The sequence below is a fragment of the Astatotilapia calliptera genome, chromosome 6, assembly GCF_900246225.1.
Source record: "Astatotilapia calliptera chromosome 6, fAstCal1.2, whole genome shotgun sequence".
NCBI classification, from domain to species: Eukaryota; Metazoa; Chordata; class Actinopteri; order Cichliformes; family Cichlidae; genus Astatotilapia; species Astatotilapia calliptera.
The window spans coordinates 3633615-3653987 of record NC_039307.1 but is presented as its reverse complement, the minus strand read 5'-3'; the positions used below and the strand labels follow the sequence as shown (position 1 = coordinate 3653987).

Here is a 20373-nt window from a genome sequence, read left to right as displayed (position 1 = left end):
ATTAATTTCTTGGTAACACTGACGTCACACTGCGTTTGTTGGATGTGTCAGTGTTTTTTGATAGAAAAGGGGAGGTACCAGACCTAACTCCAGTTCTATGAGTGCGTTTAAGGTGCCCCCAAAGAAAGAGTGCCACCAGAGCCGATCTAGGAGAGCCGTTCCACTTCATGGTAACCTCACTGTGCAGAAGACAACTGCAGTTCAGCTGTGTGTGCAGGAGGGGGAGTGTGTAATTAATGAATTAATTAATTAAATTGTAAAATCTTTATCTATATCTGCTTCCAGACAGAAAAAAGCACCCTTTTTTTGCAAGTACAGCACAAAAAATGTCAGAATTTAAATAAAATAACATGAGGATCTCATCTGGACAACCAACTGCTCCAAGTTGGTCAAGAAGGTGCCTCTTCTTCCTGAGGACTCTGAGGAAGAACCACCAGTCCTCAGACATCCTGGTGAACTTCTACCGCTGCACCATCGAGAGCATCCTGAACAACTGTATAACAGTCTGGTACGGGAGCTGCTCTGCCTCAGCCCGAATAAACTGCACTACTGTAAATGCTATATAGACAGTCGTCCTGTACTATACAATAATTATAGTTTTACAACTGTTTATAACTTGTATAGTTTCATATTTATATCCTGATCATAGCTTGTACACTCACTACAGCCTGTACATACTTATAGTTATAGCATATTCATAACATACCTCCATGTACATTGTAACATACCCATAATAGACCCATATTTTGTATTGTATCTATATATCTATGTTATTGCTAAAGCACTTTCTGGATGGATGCGAACTGCATTTTGTTGCCTTGTACTTTTGATATGTGCAATGACAATAAAGTTGAATTCTGATTCTGATTCTTTTCTCCATAAAACACAACCTTTGTATGTTGATTGGTTGGTCCAGGATTTATGACAGGACACATTTTATTGTAAGAGATAATTACATGTTAGACATACAGCACACTGGAGACTTCCACGTGTACATAAGAAACAGCTGGTTGTAGGGAGGGAAAATGATGCAATCCAGTAACTGCTGCTTGTTTCCTGACATCAAAATGGCTCGTGGCGTGGTGACATGCCTGAGACTCACATAAAGACACTTTACTACTACTAAAACATCTATACTGCACCAACCAGGTGTTTTAAAAGTGTGATCAAAAGTAGTAGAAACTTGAGCTTCAGCTCTGTAGGCTAGAGGTGTAAATACTGGCCCAGTATCACAGATACCAAGTACCAGTAGTGATACAACAAACTTAATGAGGTGAATGCATCATTGTTGTGCTATATAAATACATTCATCTTAACAGTTAACACAGAATGGTTATTATATCCAGGCATTTACATTTTTTCACTTCCAATAAAATAATTTAACATGTTTCAAAAGGATGATTACATTATTTCAATCTTTGAATGTACTCTATTGGTAACCAGTCAGCTGAAGTAACAGCTATCGTGACCAAAAACACTTTGAAAATTACTAATGCTGTTGAGCCCACATGAGTCATAACTGAAACATGACTTTCACCACCATAAACTACCTGGGTTTTCTCTACCAGGAGCCTCGGTGTCTGTGCCGGGGATCTGGGTCTCTTTGAGCGTTTTTTTTATTTTTTTTATTTTGCAGCTTGTTGTTGCCTTTTTCAGTTTTTGATCCATTTGTACAAACTGTTTTGCAACAGCAGAGAATTCCCTTCTTACACACATATTGCAGTTTGCTGTGTGTTCACTGACAGCTGTAAAATGTTCCTGCAGGATGCTCCTCTCTGCAGCCCGCATGTGTCTTTGCACAAGGTGTCACATGACAGAACGAGGGGGAGAATTGTATGTGCATGAGAGGAGCTGTGTTTGCACAGACACGTCTACTTTGTGATGAAAGGGGAGCAACATACTGAACCTAAGGAGTGAAAAACTGAAACTGAAGTATGCCATCCACATCTATATGATGCCAGTAGCAACGTTGCATTAATACTATCTATGTTTGGATCAGTCCGCCCACTCCTACCACAGGCCCCCATTCATATGCATTCCCAAGAGAACTGTATCAGAAGTTTTCTGGTTTCACCCTGGTTGCGAGTCTATGGCCACCCCTTGGCTCCGCCTCTGTTCAGAGAATGAAACCTCTTATCCCTGGGTTTTACCACTTCTTTTGCCTCATATGGAAGTTACTTTTTAGATTAATATATATAAAATATATCATTTTGAGAGACTCCTTTTATTCTTGTGGTAAGTTTGTAGGTCTGTCACTCTGTAACACCTACTGTAAGAAGCAGTTACTAACTAACAGCCGTACAGGCGATACATTCGAGCCTAATCTTAGCTGCATTTGCATTTATGGCTTAACTACCATACAGTACTGGCAAATGTTTCAGATGTGTCCGAGCAGAATCACCATGAGTCACCCTGAGTAAATTCAGAATGCGGCCCATAGAAAAAACCGCAGATGTGGCATAGACAGATGTGAGCAGACGCTAACGTCTGGTCTCTGTTAGCCACAGACCACCTTTAAAGGGAAAGAGTCTGCATTTCACCCGACCCATAGAAGGTGGACCTGCGCCTGACTTTGGGCATCCTGTCTACAGCCTGTGTCAACAGGTCAAAATGCCAACTGTGAGACACATTAGGGTGACACGTTCATCTCTGTAAGGATATTATTTTTGGTCTTTGTTATGAGCGAATTATTCTATAAAGATCATTCCCACATACTTCTACCAAAAGAGAAATTCATCTTTCATTTCCTCCTCAGATTAAGAGGCTTAATTGAAAATGACGAACGGCACGAACAATGGCCAACACCCTCTTGAACAAAATATTCAGTGGCGGCCGTTACAGCGAATACCAAAAAGACCCACCACGCCTGGTCACACCTGCAGTGACGAGCAGTATACCTGTTTGGCAGCTCCCTCCTCTCATTGCCCTATAAAACCTTCCTCCGGGCTCCGTCAGCACCACCTCTTGCGTACCACTCGTGGAGACTTAGCGATCGCCGCACCTGAGAACAGAGACCGACTCATCATGACCTCCATCCGCCACGGATTATCCGCTCTTTCCCTCTCCTCCGCGCCCAGCCTGCGAAGCTCTCGGGGTACAATGAGCGTCTATGGCGGGGCAGGTGGTAGAAACGTCCGGGTGTCTTACGCCTCCAACGGCCTCGGCTCCGGCTTTGACTTGTCACAGACGCTCTCAGGTGACAGCGGCAGCTTCTCCGTATCAGGCAACGAGAAGGTGACTATGCAGAACCTCAACGACCGGCTGGCTTCCTACCTGGAAAAGGTGCGCTCTCTGGAGACTTCCAACGCGCAGCTGGAGCGTCAAATCCGCGAGTGGTACGAGAAGCAGACCCCCACTGTCAGGGACTACAGCAAGTATGAGAAAATCATCGAAGACCTGCGCAAAAAGGTGAGCTCTCCCCTTCAGTAAATGTTTAACTAAAGAAAACAATTTCAAAACTTCAAAAAATGAAGCTGAACTCTTCTTTCCAACCCTTAAACTTTTTTTTTTTATCTCCCACATCTGTTGTTGATAAGCTCTGAATGTTGCCGAACTAAGTTCCCTTCGTTTCTTAGTATTTTTTTAACCCTTTCTGCATTAGGTGATGATGGAAATGCCGTTATTTGTTTGAAGAAAAACATAAAAATCAAACACAAATTATCGTTTCAACATATGTCGCCTGTTTTTCAAAGGAAGTCACCTGCTTCTTTTAAACACAATAAGGCTACTCTGCAACATTATCAATAACATATGGCATGCTGACACACCAGCAGCATCATTCAGTTGTCTGTCCGTGGAATGTGGATCAGATCAAAAAAAACTACACAAAATGACAAACTGGACTTTGTTACTCAACAGGATGTAGAAACCCTGCCAAGAGTGATGCTCAGACGCACTTGATGAACAAAATAGTTCTTTGATCCTGTTAAAGCATTTACTCTGGAATGAATAAATAAAGTTATTCTGTGTAATAACCCAACCTTGCCAGCCTACATTCTGGACAATGAGTCACTAACACGCCTTTGTGGTAGTATTATATTCGGATTAGAAACCACTCACGCTATTTCTGCTTTGTTTACTTTTCCTAGATCGGCTTGGCCACACAGGACAACGCCAGGCTGATGCTGCAGATTGATAACGCCAGGCTGGCTGCAGAGGACTTCAGAATCAAGTGAGTGGGAACATTTGCCGATGTCTGTGTGGTGGAAAAATAATTAGCTGACTGCTATTTATTCAGACGTGACTTCACCCGTTCTTGCTCTCTCTTGATATTATCACTGACCCGTAACCTTCAACAACAAAAGGAAAAAGTGGTTTAACTGGCCCAGCTGGTTTTTGAGCTAACGCTACATCGTCTGTATTTGTTTTTGTTTTAACATCAATCGAGCAGCTACAGCAATATAAGCAATATTTTATCCCCAACAGGTTTGAGAATGAGCTGGCGGTGCGCATGTCGGTGGAGTCGGACATCGCAGGGCTGCGAAGGGTTCTGGATGACCTCACCATGAGCAGGTCTGATCTGGAGATGCAGGTGGAGGGTTTGAAGGAGGAGCTGGTCTACCTGAAGAAGAACCACGAGGAGGTGAGCGGCCTGCTGTCACTGACATCAGAGTGGCAGAACAAAAAACAGACATGTGATGCACTTTGAAAGTCTCAGGGCTGCACATCCAGAAAACAGAGTGCAGAACAAAAGCATGAAAGTAGTTTTTGATGAGTCAGTTCACCAGCAATTTGGCATCATTTGCCTACTCAAACAGCCGTTAATCCCGAATTTGTTTAGATCATTTTAATGTGACTTCAGAGCCTCAGGCTGATAAAAAAAGATAAGACTTTTCACATGACAGTCCAGGTCTGCTTAGATGACAAAAGTCTCATAAATGTCCACCTGCATAAAAAAACACATTCAAAGAAAAATGCTTTGGCCACACAGAACAACAGTGGGATACAGTGAAAACACAGCGAGTCAGCAGCACACAGAGTCATGAACTGAATCAGTGTGAGGCTACATGAATGCAGTGTTTATAAATTTTGGTACTTTCTGTAACAGTCTGGTTTTAACTGGCTCTTCACCTTAGGACCCAAACTGTTTTTTTCCTCTCTTAGCATTTCATGCTCTTACCTGTTACTGTTGTCATGGTTTCAGGAGCTCGCAGCCCTGCGTGGACAGGTTTCTGGCAGCTCTGTGAATGTGGAGGTGGACGCCAAGCCTCAGGAAGACCTGAACAAGGTCTTGGATGAGATCAGAGCTCAGTATGAGGGCATCAATGAAAAGAACCGCCGTGAGATGGAGGCCTGGTATAAGGTCAAGGTGAGGAGAAGAGGCTGCACTTTGAACTGAATCATCTCATGACTGCACTAAAATAAATGTGATCACCCGATGGCTTGAATATCTTTGTGACCATTATTGTGTCCATTTTGATACCTTTTAGTTTGATGAGCTGAACAAGCAGGTGGCTTCCAGCACAGAGACCCTCCAGTCCTCAAAGACTGAGATCAACGATCTCAAGAGGACCCTGCAGGCCCTGCAGATCGAGCTACAGTCCCAGATCAGCCTGGTAAGGAAGGCTCTACATACCAGCAACACATTTGCAGCATTTTCCTGAACACACCACAAACCGCAGTTAGTCAACCTGCCAGTCACCATTTTTTATGCCTTATGCGACTCAAGTGGAAATACGAGTTTCAAAACAAGCAATTAGCACTCGGCACACACTCCTTTATCCTCGTGTGTTTACTCTCCCATGAAGAAATCTGCCTTGGAGGGTCAACTGTCAGAGACAGAGTCCCGCTACAGCCTGCAGCTTACCCGGCTCCAGGCTATGGTGGACGGCTTGGAGAAGGAGCTCAGCGAGGTGAGGGTGGACATCGAGAGGCAGTCCATGGAGTACCAGCTGCTGCTCGACATCAAGACCAGGCTGGAGATGGAGATTGCAGAGTACAGAAGGTTGCTGGATGGAGAGGATATACAGTAAGTTACTTATAAATAAACATCTATCACTGTAAATAACTACTTTTGCAGTAAAGCAGAGGTTTAAACTGGTGCCAGTGGCTGTATTAATGTGCTAGTGCTCTGGCATCAATGCATTTAAAGTCAGCCAAAGCTGACGAGAGGAGCAGGAGTTGCAGCTAATCCAAAAAAAATTGAATAAAAATTTTGTAATCAGTAAAGACGTGGTTTGGCGACCAGTAGAATAGTTCCTGGGTTTTTCCAATGTTAGCTGCATAGGCGAAGACCACTCTCACTAACTTCTGATGCACTCCCATTCATTTTGTTCTGTAAGCAGGCCTGAAATATAATACGAACCGCACAGTTCAAGAGTTACTCCTTGTCAGCTTTCAAAGGTTAAAGGGTTGGATGAAGAAATGGTGGTAAAAACGCTTCCTGCCAGAAGAAGGAAACATGAGTAAAACTAATGTGTCATAATCTTAAAGCTGTGGGCATTAAAAAAAAGACCCAACAACATAATTTTGTGTTATAGTTTGTTTTATTAAAGCAAACCAAAGTTTTGGGAATGCCAAGCATCCTTAAAACATTAAAATGTTTCAAAAGCACAAACAGGAAAGGCAGGTTCACTTCAGTATCCCGAGTATCCTCAGAAAGCAAGAGGATACAGCACTCTGTGGCCAAATAAAGCAAACTTTAACCCTTAATAACATCAAACCAGCTGAGCTATACAAATTCCCTCTCCATATAGATGTCATAAAAGAGGAAATTGACTGTAAAGACTTTTATTTTTTATCTTATTTTATTATATACCAGGCTGTAAACATGTTCATTTGTGCTGTAAAGCTGGAAACTTTAACGTGGGAGTTTGTGGACACTGACTCGCATTTGGAAAGTTTTAAAAGTTCCTGCACCCAAAAGTTCATCATTTAGTACTTTTTTCCTTAAACTTGTAGCAATCCAAAATTAACTTTTTTGCTTTCGTGCAGGAAAACCGTTAAGGTCGTCGAGGTCAAAGAAGAACGTAAGTTTACGTCACTGCTGCTTTTATTTATCTCAGTGTTGTTGCCTGGTAAAATGACACATACTACAGGTTTAAATTATGTTCCTATTCGCTCCGCAGGTAAACCAGTCAGAACCCAGAGGAAAAAGGTGGTGATTGAGGAGATCGTTGATGGGAAAGTGGTGTCCCGCTCAGAAGATGTAGACACAGAGGTCATCAGCAAGTAGACAGACTCTCAGCAGATCTGTGCCAAAAAAACAACCAATAGGTGCCCTTCCTGTCCTCAGATGTCTACTAAAGCTATTCAGGAAGAGAATTTGTAAATATTTCTCTCCTAAATCTTTTTTTTTTTTTTTGGGATTGCTATTTGGGTTTTATTTTTCTCAGAAAATATTTATTCTGATTTAATGTTTCAGAAAACAACAAAGCTATTAAAATTGGAATAAAAAGTTTCTAAAAACCAGCAACACGGAGTCTACTCCTGCAGTGCCTCACTCATACATTAGGTGGCACTGTCAAGCAGATTAGTGAAAAAGCGTTTGTGCAAAGTCAATTTGAATATTAAGGTACATTTTCAATGTTGTATGAATAGAAATGGCATTTTATGTAGCAAATCTTACATTAACAGTGCTGAAGGTGTTACATGATGCTTTTAATAAGGGAGCCAATATCCTTGAAATGCTTAGACCACTGTGCTGTGCTACTCCACAGAAGGAGAGCAGACCTCGCTTCCCATAAACATTTGTGTCTCTGAGCTCTTTGTGTCCTTGTTTTCATTTCCTCAAATGAACAAACATCTGCCTTCCTTTTCGTGTCATTTTCTAACCTAAACACAAGAAACGCGCACAAAGCTTTCAGCTCTTCCTTTGTGCAAAAAGAACATGCACATGCCTCATAATTAAACTTAATGTGACACACTGCAGTTTTGGTGCTACTTTTAGGGACTGTACAAAAACAACTAGCAGGTGACAATATTTTCTTTGCTTACATAGTATTCTTAGAGCAGGTATATCTTTCATGTAACCAACGCCAGGCTAAGCGATGTAGTTATTAATTATCACACACACACACACACACACACACACACACACACACACACACACACACACACACACACACACACACACACACACACACACACACACACACACACTTTGATTGTTTGGAGGCAAATGCATCAACGTATTCTTAATTATAGACCATAATTAAAATGAAAATTATGTTTTGTGGGCAATTCCTGTCTGTAAGTATTAAATATAAACATATGTCTACAGATTTACAATAAATTAATAACTAACGCCGCTAATCACTCCTACCCTTATCCATGGCATACATCGAATGAGCTACACTGTGCTGCAAACATGGTGAGTATTCAGGATCAGCTCTTAACATTTAACATTCGTACGAGATTGATGTTACTTTAGCTTTATCATATTTATCATACGATTATTAATAATCACTTAATACAGACTATGTGTAATTACACACAAACATATTTTAAATTCTAATGTTTTTCTTTGCTTTGTTGTCCATAAACCTGAAATCAGCGCTGAGCTGAGGAAGAGTTCCTTACTCTCACTTTAAGTGACCAGAAACATGGTGACAATCTGAAGATTGACTGCTGCAAGTCTTTTTGTGGTCTTCACCTGTTAGTTTGAGAAACCACTTGTGTGAGAGGTGAAACGGCTTCACAGACTTAAAACAAAAAGTCCAGTTGCCTTTTATTTTCAAGCTCTTACAGTTACCACGACTGATGAAAACCTGCACAGACATAAACATCATGTAGTGACTTACGAAGTGATTCACTCCTCTCTGCTCATGCAGTGTATGTCAGTGTCCACTAGATATCAGTATGCTCACAAAGATCGTCTGTTCCTGTTTCTGCAAAGTCTTTGACAAGTGGAGGTGATGCTTGTTTGTGCCCTCACCATGTGACAGCTGGGACAGGCTTCATACTCGGGTCATGTCTATTTTTAGATTCAATAAAAAAACAAAAACAAAAACAAAAAAAAACAATTTAAAATTAATATTGGCTGACACAAAGATATATTTGAAGACACACAGAAGTAGAATGACACAGTTTTCAGTGGGAACAGACCAGTACATCTCTTATATGTGTCATGTGAGACTGTTATGAAGAGGGGGGTGGGCTAATTCCATTTAAGCAAAAGTTTTAGCATCAAAATTTTGTATTTTTAAATTATGAATATGTACTATAGGAAGATATATGTATTAAATGTAGATCACTTTGAGATGGTGTTAACTACTTATATTCTGTTGAGTAGCTTTATCTGCATTAGCACAGTAACATATATTACAGAGTACAAAGGATAGCACTAGTACTAGTATTTTCGTGTCAGATGAAAATACTAGTACTAGTGCTACATGTTCTCATCCAGTGTGGTTAATCTAGCGCATGTTTTTGGCGAGAGGGCATCACTACTCGGCGCCCAGAGGACCCGGTTTTTCCACTTCCTGGTAGAAGCTTCCTGAGTGAAAAGTTTGAGGTGTAGTTTCATCTCCTGTAACATGAGGCTGCAATATGATAAAAACAAACTCCGGATTATGTGTGCATGATGTTATATTTACTCCTGTGTGATTGTCAGAGTTCGTTAAATAAAAACAGTAAAGGTCGCTTAAAGCTCTGCTTCCTCCTGCAGACTTTCACACTCTGCAGCAGACTGTAGCACGACTGTGCCACTCAGGGCTGGGGTCCCTAGTCACGACCTAAATGATGGCAAAATCTTGCACCACGGAAAGCTGACGTCACCGCGGTACAGTCACCGCTCCGGTGACGTCACGTGACGGAGGCCGGGCGGCAGCATAAACAAAAGCCGAGAGTTTAATGCCATCTGCTGGACGGACACAGCCTGTCACCCAGCATCATTACGTCATCCGGGAGAAACCGGTACCAGCTGCGGATCGAAGTAACCTGGGAGCCCGGACCTGAATGCAAAATGAGCCAGGAAGCGAAAGAGCAGGACAGACAGTGAGATTAATAATGGACAGAAGCTGCCAGCATCTCACTCTCTGATATCATACAAACAGATCTCTGAAGTTTACACTTAATACCTGGAATCCACAGGTTTTTCTTATTGTGAAAAACACAAAAAGACACGAAACCTAAAAATGTTTCTGAAAGACTTTCTAAAAATCTGTGTATTCATTCAAAAAATATTGTACAGATTACTGAGAAACCCAAATATTCATTATTTTCTGCCTTATTTTGGACCAAACTTCCCTCCAGACTACAATAAATGTCATGTGGTGTCCAGTCATGTTTCGCTCTCTGTAAAGAACCGTTTAAAATAATATTATTCTCAGAGCAAACCAAGCTGGCTAATTAAACACAGAAGTGGCTGACACATAAATGAAGTATGATGAGCATACTTTATGGAAATAGTAAAGTTAGAGTTTTTAATGAGGCACAGAACTCTGATAATCTTGTATTTATTAATTATTAGTTAAATCTGGTAAAACACATATCACATTTTTAATTGCTTTTTTCACTTTTTAAAAGTTATTTAAAACTAGTCCAACTATGAAAATTAAAATGCAAAAGTTTTATTTATTGTAAATAATATTTCTAAACATGAATCTAAGTCAAATTAAACAAAACGTTTAAGGAAAACATGGAAAACATGTTCTGTTTTAATCTTTAGTTGTTTGGTCAAAATATTAAATATAATAAACTTGTATTACCTGTCCTGTATTTGTTCCATAACATCAAATACACATTTTTGTCAAAGACTCCACATGTAATCATAATAAAAACAAAATAACTAATAAAAACCGATACTATAATACTAATATAAAACTGAAATGAATTCAATTAGAATTTCTATCCTGAAAAGCAAAAAAATATGAAAAAATATTTAAAAACTAAATGAAAATTAATCTTTTGGTCTGGACAGAGTGTTTTATTTTGGAAACTGGCCACGTCCTCTGTGCTGTTCCTGTGTGTGACTTCCAACATGCTCTGTGTAGCCTGATGCAATTCACCCTTGTGGATGTGAGACAGCAAATCCCAGACAAGCCCCTAATTTGTAATTCGCAGAATTTAACTACAATTTTCCCCACTAGGGGGCAGTGTTTTGACAGTGGGATTATTGAATTGTTTTTGGATATGTCCTGCTGTATATTAATTGCTTTTATTGATTTTATTGATTTTATTGATTTGGCTGGTTAAATAAAGGTTATTCTGACTCACTGCACCATCTTGTGGTATGAAGCGGTGTTATATGAAGGTATAATCTAGCCGTAGTGTGGTGGTTAACACATTTGCATAACAAGCAGAAGATCTCTTTTTTAGTTCTGGGAGATAACGCAGCTGACTTTGGGGTTGTGCTGGTATGGCATCTGCACCAAAACAAACAAACAAACAAACAAACAAACAAACAAACAAACATGTGGTTCTTGTTTGATTCCTCATCTGACCCTAGTTTGACTTTGGTTATTATCTCTTTAACACAACACTCAGATATTTTGAACATGAAGTTGTCCAAAATGTTTTTGTTTTTCTGTACATTCAGTAAATAACTAGATGAGTTTAATTTTTTTAAAAATTATTTTAAGCACACACCTTTAACAAGGAAGGATGCAATGAAAGAAACTACAATATTAAAACCGACTGAACACCAATCAGCCTGGCAGTTAGTCAACATTTACTTATATATAACGAACAAAGATGGGGGAAATAAACAAAAGGGAAATAAATGGATGCGTCTAAGGCTAAAATGACCCAGAGAAACCACTTTTCTTTCAAGAATAACACAAAACCATGAGCTACATAATGTTAGAGGAAAGGTGGGTCAAATGGAAATGTCAGAGACCCCTGCCCAGCTTCCATTGCCCTAAAGTAAAGCGCGTGAAGTACGGAGGTCAGTCTAAAGTCTGTATCAGGACACACGATTCAAATGACGTCAAAGAATGGTTAGATCAGGTTTTGTGCAGCAGCTGCTTGTGCTCGCTTGTGCTTGGTGCAATCTCAGGTCCGAATACGGGAGAATAAGCTCGTTACCTGCTCTCGTGGTTTGGAGCGTTTCAAAAATACAGCATAAACACGACGTGGAATCGCTCAGGTGTGGAAACTGCTCACAGAGAACTGAGCAGCTGTCCGTGGTGCTGAAAGTGATCGTGCATTAAACCGGCGGTGATTTATTCGAGTTGACGAAATACAAAAGCATTGAAAGGGGACCGGAAGCAGCCGGTAGTGTCAGACACCGACACGCTTTGTGCTCCCTGAACTTTGTGTGGGTTTGAGATGCGCGTGCCCGAGCGACGCCTGGGATGGTTAAGGACCCCATTCTCACATGAGTAAGCGCGCCTCTGCAAAAACGGGAGATGACGGTGGGCTGCATTCCCATTGACTGAGAGAGAGAGAGAGAGAGAGAGAGAGCACGGACTCCGCCTATACCAACCCCACATCCAGCTCCAGTCCGACGACGGCGGAGGCTCCACAGATCAGCCGAGCGAAGAAGAACCACGGCCCCCTCCTCAGCTCGACTCAATTCCCGGCGTGAAAAAACGGAGATGGGCTCCGTGTGAATCCGGGCGGTGGAGGGGAGAGGAGGGCAGGCGGGGGGGGGGGGGGAACGACGACGAGAGCGTGGTGGGGGCAGAAACACCCATAAAGAGGACAAACAAAAGCACAGCCGAGGGTGCCTCCAACCATGAGCGGCGCGCACTACTCGCCGGAGCTGCGGCTGCCGCTACCGCGTTCACTACGCCCGCCGACCATGTCGTGAGGTGTGGCTCGGGAACACTCCGGGAAACCTGTCAGCCGAAACGACACGCCGAGGAGAAGGAGGAGGAGGTGGTGGTGGGGTGGTGCTGGTCGAAAAGATGTCCGCCTCGGTGGGGCCCCAGGGCGGCCCTCGCCCACCCACCGTGCCGCCGTCCATGCCAGATCTGCCGGACCTTAGCCACCTCACCGAGGAGGAAAGGAAGATAATCATGGCAGTGATGGCTCGGCAAAAGGAGGAAGAGGAGAAAGAACAAGCCATGCTAAAGTAAGGGCAACATTTTCTTCCTCCTCTGTGGAAGTTCTAAGGCACAGAAAGCTGCTCTTGTAGCCGAGCTCTCCATTATAACCATCACATCCAGTAACCACCAGCCTCTGCGATTCCGTCATTTTGCACTTGTGGAGGTGTTGATGTGTTCCCAAACATGCAGCCACCGATATAACAGCACCCAGGGCTCGGGAGGTGTTTCCGAAAAGAATCGTGGTTGCATTAGAAGACCGGATGCTGCTGAAAACAATCGATACATTTAAAACAATTTACGGCCACAGTGAGTGGAGACGGCCCGGGTCAAACAGGTGTAGAAAGGGGCTGTGGTGAGGGTGGGGTGTGACAGTGCTGATGGGGAGAGAGGTAGGGGAGGAGGGGATGAATCATAGCATTATCCAGCCCTCACCCACTCGTTTTCATCAATGGGGACTGCACCCCATCCTTCGGTTTACACATCCAGCGCCGCTCAGATTTCCCTTTTTACGCACGCGTGCAGGCTGGAGTGTGAGCTTTATCGCTGTAGGTTTCTGCGGACAGTGTGTGTGTGTGTGTGTGTGTGTGTGTGTGTGTGTGTGTGTGTGTGTGTGTGTGATATCCTTTACAATAACAGCAGAAACAATGACATTATAGCTCACTAGCTCACAGGCCTGGAGCGAACCAAGCCGCTTTCATAAGCCCAGCAGAGGGCCGGTGGTGAGGCGGCGTGTAAGACTGTGCTCCCCTCGGCGGAGAGGAGAAGATGGGGTGTGGTTGGCATTCTTAGCAGGCCACAACCAGATAACATACAGATTAGGAAAGACAGAATTGTAACAACATAATAATGATATTGGACGTTTGTAAACCCTCTGCTTGTCGATCGAGCAGGCTGTCAGAGAAAACTGAGAGAAGAATAAGAACAGAGAGTGCTGGTCTGGGGGATGCTTGGCTGTACAGAAGCTTTATGGGAAAATGACAGAAGGGGACCACTTCAAACTGAACAAACCCACTATGAGATGATAGGGAGACGTTATAGAGGGTTGGGTGTACTCCAGCTGCCTTTTACAAAAGCTGGGTTGCATTGCAGTTTGATGCATCGGGGGGCGGGGGTTGAACACAAGCAATCTTTAAGACACTGTGAGTCAGGGCTGTATGTGATAACTTGCTCCTGAAACATGCGAGGACCCTTATTCTGCTGTCTTTTAGCTTCTCTGTCCTTCTCTGATTCTAATGACTGTTTTCATTTCCTCACTGAAGGGAAACAGAGTGAGGGCCAGCGTTGGGCCCCTTGAGAGGAAGTGATGTATTTAATGTTCCATGAGGCACAGGCAGCAGGTTCAGTCAATAATGGCTTCATCATCTGGCTAATCATTAACCGGACCAGAACACCATGGCCAAAGGAGTAATGTGATTTTAGAGAAATGTGCAGGCATTAGCTACTGAGGCACTCTTTGATATTTACCACTATATGGTGTAAGATTATTATGCACAGTATAGAAGCCAGACACAGGACTGAACTAATATTTTATTGAGCAGAAACGTACTCAAACCGGGTTTCATTTCATCATTAAACCCAGCGGTTCGTTGTCAAAGTCCTTCTAGAAGCACGTTTCGCCACTTGGGGATCTTTGGCCAGGTATTTTGAAGTCCCTGTTTAAATAAACTTTAATTGTTCAGCTCTTTAATTAAACTGTAAATCAATCTTTTGCATACCTGCTGGGGTACGCAAATTGATGGCAGTGTAGTTTGATCATGCTTGAATGGAAGAGCTGTACACATAGAAACAGAAGCTGAATTATATAGAACAGAAGAAATCAGGAAAAATGAAGAGACAAGCATATGTTTTACAAGCAGGACAACAATAAAAACAAGGGACACACAAGTATGTAAGTTTGAGCTTTCCAGCTGAACAGTAGGCGATGACCATCTTCATGCACGCTCACACAAATGGGGTCAAGAGATTTAGGATAGTCACAGCTGAATGAGAATCCAGGATTAAGTCCATACTTCAGTGCAGAGAGTTACTAGAATTGGACTTTTGTTTTAGAGGAAAAAAAAGTTTTCTTGTCACAATATGTTTTGAATTATGAGTTAACAAGCAGCACGGTGGCACGGTGGTTAGCACTGTTGCCTCACAGCAAGAAGGTCCTGAGTTCAATTCCACCATCAGGCCGGGGTCTTTCTGTGTGGAGTTTGCATGTTCTCCCCGTGTTTGCGTGGGCTCTCTCCGGGTACTCCGGCTTCCTCCCACCGTCCAAAGACATGCAGCTTGTGGGGATAGGTTAATTGGATAATCCAAATTGCCACTAGGTGTGAATGTGAGTGTGAATGGTTGTCTGTCCCTATGTGTTAGCTCTGTGACAGACTGGTGACCTGTCCAGGGTGTACCCCGTCTTTTGCCCTATGACAGCTGGGATAGGCTCCAGCGACCCTGAAAAGGATAAGCGGAAGCGAATGGATGGATGGAGTTAACAAGCAAGATGTGCATGCAGCAAATGTTCCCCAACTGTGCTCATCTGCAATCTGAAGCAACCAATTCAATAGCAGTCAGTGCGTTAGGACGAAAATCTAAGGTTAAAAATTATCATCTGGATTACTGGGCAACTTGAATCTTCTCATTTTGAACGTATAATGGCGCTACTGGAAGGTAAAGTTCGTTATAGGCAGTGTTGGTCAAGTTACTTGAAAAAAGTAATCAGTAACTAATTACTGATTACTTCCCAAAAAAGTAATCCTGTTACTTTACTGATTACTTATTTTCAAAAGTAATTAATTACTTAGTTACTTAGTTACGTAGTTACTTGTTAAAAACACGATTTACAACCTGAAGAGGTGATAAAGCGATAGATCTTTCAGCCCAATTCTACTTTTTCTACATAATCCATCATACAAAATGTAATCAAATGGAAAAGTCTCTTTTTAAAACTTGTTTTATTAGTTTTAATCTTTTAACTTTATGCATCAAGCAAAAATTTAATTATATGCAACATTCTCTGACTGGAAGAAATTAGTTTAACATTTAAACCTATTTTCTGCACATTCCAGCACATAAAATAAAATATTTTTTGTGTTTACACTCAGTCTTTCAAATAGATGCAAGTAAAACACAGCAGAAAATAAATAAAGTCAAAGACTCAGCGGTGCTGTTGCTCTATTTTCACCTGTAAAGCAGGACTGGGGTAGGCGGAGGTTTACCCTGGTGCAGGTGTGCCGCGGTCAGTGGAAGAATCCGCGAGTTTCTCTGTGAATTTCCCATTACGTCGTAGCTACTCAGTGCTTGTTCGGAGGTTTAGGGGTTTTTTTCGCTGTAAAAAGAAGTTTTCTTCCCACGCACAGCGGACACTAATGTTTTTGTCACTTTTTATGGAATCAAACTCAAAGTAAGGTTAGTACTTCCACGCTTATACTCTCTCCCACACTCGATATATGATCCATTGTTGATCTGCACGCAGCTGTTGTCACGAACGTCGCACTTGCTTACGTCACTGTCATGAGACACTCGCAAAAAAATCACGGTTTTAGTAATGAAGTAACGCATCTGTTTCTACATCTAACCAAGAGCCTTTAGTTCTACCCTCATAGCTGCAAACTAATCAGAATGAAAATGAAAGTAAAACGCTCCCAGCAGGAGGCAAACTGCAGCCTTCTGACTCCAGCCTCCTCATGCAGCCACTGTCGCTCTATATAATGTGACTGTTGTCTCTCAGTGTTCACCGCAGTTATAGCCAGTGTGTCAAGACTGCCGTCCAAGGAGGTTTTGTGTGTAATGGTGAGGAACGGTGTAGCGACATCACCCATTGGTTTCAGGATATTTTGCAGCTTCAATATTAGTGTTTTGGCTACAGAAAATGCTAATGTTGCTAGAAGTGACCATATTTGGATTAGAGGGTGGAGTTTCAAGTTTTCAGCTAACACTAGCAAACTTGGTAGCAAACGTAGCAAGCTGCACAGGTGCTATTGCACAGAAAGTAACAGAGAAATAAAATACTGCAATTTCACTCTAGTTAGCAGAGGTGACGCCTGGCAGATGCCTGTGTCTGGACGCCTGCCAATGAAAGTGGCAAAGCTTCACACTCCAGTATCCAAACAGATGAATTATTGAAAAAATAATTGTCTCTCAGATTCAAGTGGCCATGAGAGGAAGTGCAGCTTTGGCACTTCCGTGTTGGCTTCATTTTTCTACTTGGATGTGACTAGTACCTGATAGAGTGACAGCACGTAATGTCTGGGGATGAAAACATGTTGCTGTCTGTGAATGAAGCAGAAATCAGTGAGTATAAAGGAGACGTAGCTACCCAACAGGGCACTAAATTGAAAAGTTTTTTGCTTTTTTGTAATTTAAGGATTTAAGACCTTGATAAATTTTTATTTGTGTGCTTCTACACTGTCTATTGAACGTGTAGGGTTTATTCCTCATGCATTCATGTCCAGAGATGTTTTCCAACACCAGTGAGAGCCTACAGCCAAAAGGACATTCAGTACCTTAGTACATCAAGACCATTCCACCTGGCCAGCACTGCCTGAGAGTCAAGCAGCTGGCAGCGATAAGGTTATACTGATATGGGACTTTATCTGTCACGAGTTTAACCTCCAGCATGAAAGAAACATCGCAGAGCCAGATCACCTGCTTCTGAGCTCACAGGCGGTGAGAAGTCAGCACCTGGGTTTTCCTTCACTAATTCACAGCTACAACAAACGCTTTGTCCTCCTCTAATGCATTGTAGACTTCAGAAACTCCCTCCATTGACTTGGCTAAATCTCCATTGACTTCCTAATCCAGAGGAAGGTTGGTACAGGGGAGCCGTCGTGCAAAAGGGGAAGGATCAAAATGCAGTATGCAGCAGTGACCATAATCTCAGGAACAAATAATTCTAAGCACAACAGGAAATCTTTTTTCTGCTCAATGTTCCATCCACCCCTGGGAGCTTTGAGGTTCCCAAAACGTAAATATAGAAATAATGTTTAAAATATTGATGTGCTCAGAGCAGAGTTTGTAGACAGGGTGGATGCACAGCACAGGGGTGGTAGGCGATGTTAATGGAGGCCTCCGCTTATGTTGATCTTAAGGGAAAGAAGTAAAAGCACCATCAGCAGTCGTACCCATTGAATCAATGAGCATGCACATCTGCGTTGGTTTTGTTTTCAGGACTTTAAACTTTTTTCTGATCTGTACAAGGTGCAGATTGTTCCTTGAAACCAGATGGGCAGCAGAAGAAATAAGGACTTGGGGGACAGAAGGAGGGAGAGGAGGGAGGATTTAGAGGTTTTAAGGATTAGAGTGGTGGAAGAGAAGGAAAGGGCGAGACTGAAAGAATGGGAAGTTTCACACACACACACACACACACACACACACACACACACACACACACACACACACACACACACACACACACAGAGCTAATCTCCCTTTACCAGAGCTCCCCAATGCTGTAAGGCTGCAGGGTGCATGGAGAGGGCAGCGGCGCCCTCCGCCCTGTGTGCCATCTGATGTGGCTGCTGCTGTCCAAGAGGTCAGCTACAGCTGGGAGACAAGGTCAAAAACAGGCTGGGTCTTTGGTTCTAGCATCTGTTCTAATGTGTGGAGTCTGGTTTCTACTTTATTGAACTGATTGTTTTCCTCTTATTTAATATTTACATAAACAGTGAGAGATAGATTGTGATGTTACAGGGTGAGAGGTCGAGACCAGAGAAGTCCTGCCTGACTCTGTCGTAGTTCTTTCAAAATAGACCACTCCCCTTTCTGCAAGTTCCTGTATGTAAACAATCTTACAGGTAACCAGTATTTACACGTAAAAACCTCACAGAGTTACTACAACTATAGAACTTTTAAAATATGAAAAAACAAGCTCCTGGTAAATATTATGATCCAATGCCGTTTACTTTCTGTGACTTAGCTGTCCACCCACTTATCCGGTAGACTGGCGAAACTCAATGTGATGCTGTTTCTGTGTTTAAAAGCTGAAAAAATGAAAAGGACAATTAAAATAAAATGAAGAGAAGAAACTGCGTTTACGCTGAAGTTTGCATGGGGACTGACCAGCACGAGGGACATGAGACAGGCAATCAGGGCAAGGGAGCCAATTACAAAAGGAAGAAGTAACCCTGTTTCAACCTGTGAAAGAAACCCTGCTTTTATTGTAAAATAGGAAATAAACAAAAGACAACTAACAACAGATTCAAGAATCACACTTAGATAACCATGAATACAAGCGCATGGATGAGACAGAGGCAGAAAGAGGGAATCACTGGGGAGACTGTACCACTACATCTACTGCTAAAATGATCACGATGTGAACCAAACACAACATCACAAAAGTGAATTTCATCCTCAGAGAACACTTAACGTAATAACAACAAACAAAAACTTGACAAATATAACAAGAAATAAAAAAAAACAGTCTACTAGAATATTAAAGAAATCAACAGAAGAAACTAAAAGTTCACCAAACAGAAAATTGAATCTTCAAACAGATATGAGCCAGACAGAAACTAAAACTCAAATATATGTTAACTAAGAACTCAAAAAACACACAAACCCCGGGGCCGTGACAGCAGCGGCTACAATTATGTCACCTTACCAAATAATGTCTCCAGAGTAAAGAAAAAAACTTGTTGTCTTTCAGCTGAAATTAAAAGCAACATTTTCAGATCAGACTGAAGAGTTTCAAGGTTTCTGGGAGAAAAATGCTAATGCTGAATTATGGATCAGGTCTGGAAATAGCACACACTTGGAAGTGGTTCCTGAAATATTTAAGTATTCAGTTCACTGGCTGCTGTTGATGCTGTGAACCTTTTTTGTTTCTTGTTAACCTGATTCATTTTTGTCCTGAAGTTAAATTGCACTAATTACAGTGTGTAGTGTTTGCACTTTGTCCCGGCGCACAGACAAACTGTGAGCACGGATACTTGAATGCACACAGGGAAGCATGTGTGCCCATTTTTTCCTATTTTACACTGGTAAACACTCGCACTCATGCAAGATTGTACGCTCAAAATCGGCACCCACCCACCTCCACATGATGCACACGTTCTGACAGCATGTGTACCGCTGTCCTTATAACGAGAAGCGAAACACAAACAGCCACAAACCCAGATGGCTTGCAGAAGGAAAGGACACTCTAACAAAGACAGCACGCCTGCGTTACTGTACAGTTTGTCCTGTTGCTTTGCAGCGAGCGTTCGCTCGCTTTCCAGACAGCTGGAGCAAGTGTGAGTCCATGTGCTTCTGTGTGTGTTTGAGTTTCCTGGATTGGATCGTCACACTTTGCTCTTAATTAAAAGAACTTCGAGGCAGTCGGGTGTGTCTGCAACACCTGGAGGGAATAGAAGCCCGGCGTGTGTTTGTGTGCATGGTTCTGAGCTTCCGTCCGTCATCTTTTTACTTAATTTTCATTTAATTTGCAAGAGAAAAAAAAGAGCGTAGTGCACCTGTGTGTATG

At 42.3% G+C, this 20373-nt stretch overlaps 2 protein-coding genes across 30 annotated transcripts in view; both read left to right on the top strand.

Annotated features, from left to right (window-relative positions):
• Positions 1-2760: 2760 nt before the first annotated feature.
• LOC113023580 (keratin, type I cytoskeletal 19-like) lies at positions 2761-7701 on the top strand. The gene is made up of 8 exons (XM_026169734.1): positions 2761-3408; positions 4089-4171; positions 4426-4582; positions 5144-5308; positions 5430-5555; positions 5748-5968; positions 6934-6968; positions 7068-7701. The coding sequence occupies exons 1-8, from the start codon at positions 2776-2778 to the stop codon at positions 7172-7174; spliced, it is 1527 nt and encodes a 508-aa protein (XP_026025519.1). The 5' UTR covers positions 2761-2775; the 3' UTR covers positions 7175-7701.
• A 4834-nt stretch (positions 7702-12535) lies between these two features.
• The window catches only part of rims1b (regulating synaptic membrane exocytosis 1b), an 83450-nt gene continuing 75612 nt past the window's right edge, over positions 12536-20373 (top strand). For 15 of the 29 annotated variants that reach the window (XM_026169716.1, XM_026169711.1, XM_026169721.1 and 12 more), the window contains exon 1: positions 12537-12958. In XM_026169716.1, coding sequence (XP_026025501.1) covers positions 12792-12958 — 167 coding nt within the window. In that variant the 5' untranslated portion in view covers positions 12537-12791. Of the gene's footprint in view, positions 12959-20373 lie in introns of all 29 variants that reach the window. The other 14 variants (XM_026169707.1, XM_026169704.1, XM_026169706.1 and 11 more) reach the window with 2 other exon arrangements.

What these genes read in the sequence shown, in the direction of transcription:
- LOC113023580 (XM_026169734.1), top strand. Translation starts at nt 2,776, where the DNA reads ATGACGAACGGCACGAACAATGGCCAACACCCTCTTGAACAAAATATT. An exon ending in GCAGAGGACTTCAGAATCAA is followed by an intron (nt 4,172 to 4,425) that starts GTGAGTGGGAAC and finishes TATCCCCAACAG; the next exon opens with GTTTGAGAATGAGCTGGCGG. An exon ending in AGGCCTGGTATAAGGTCAAG is followed by an intron (nt 5,309 to 5,429) that starts GTGAGGAGAAGA and finishes GATACCTTTTAG; the next exon opens with TTTGATGAGCTGAACAAGCA.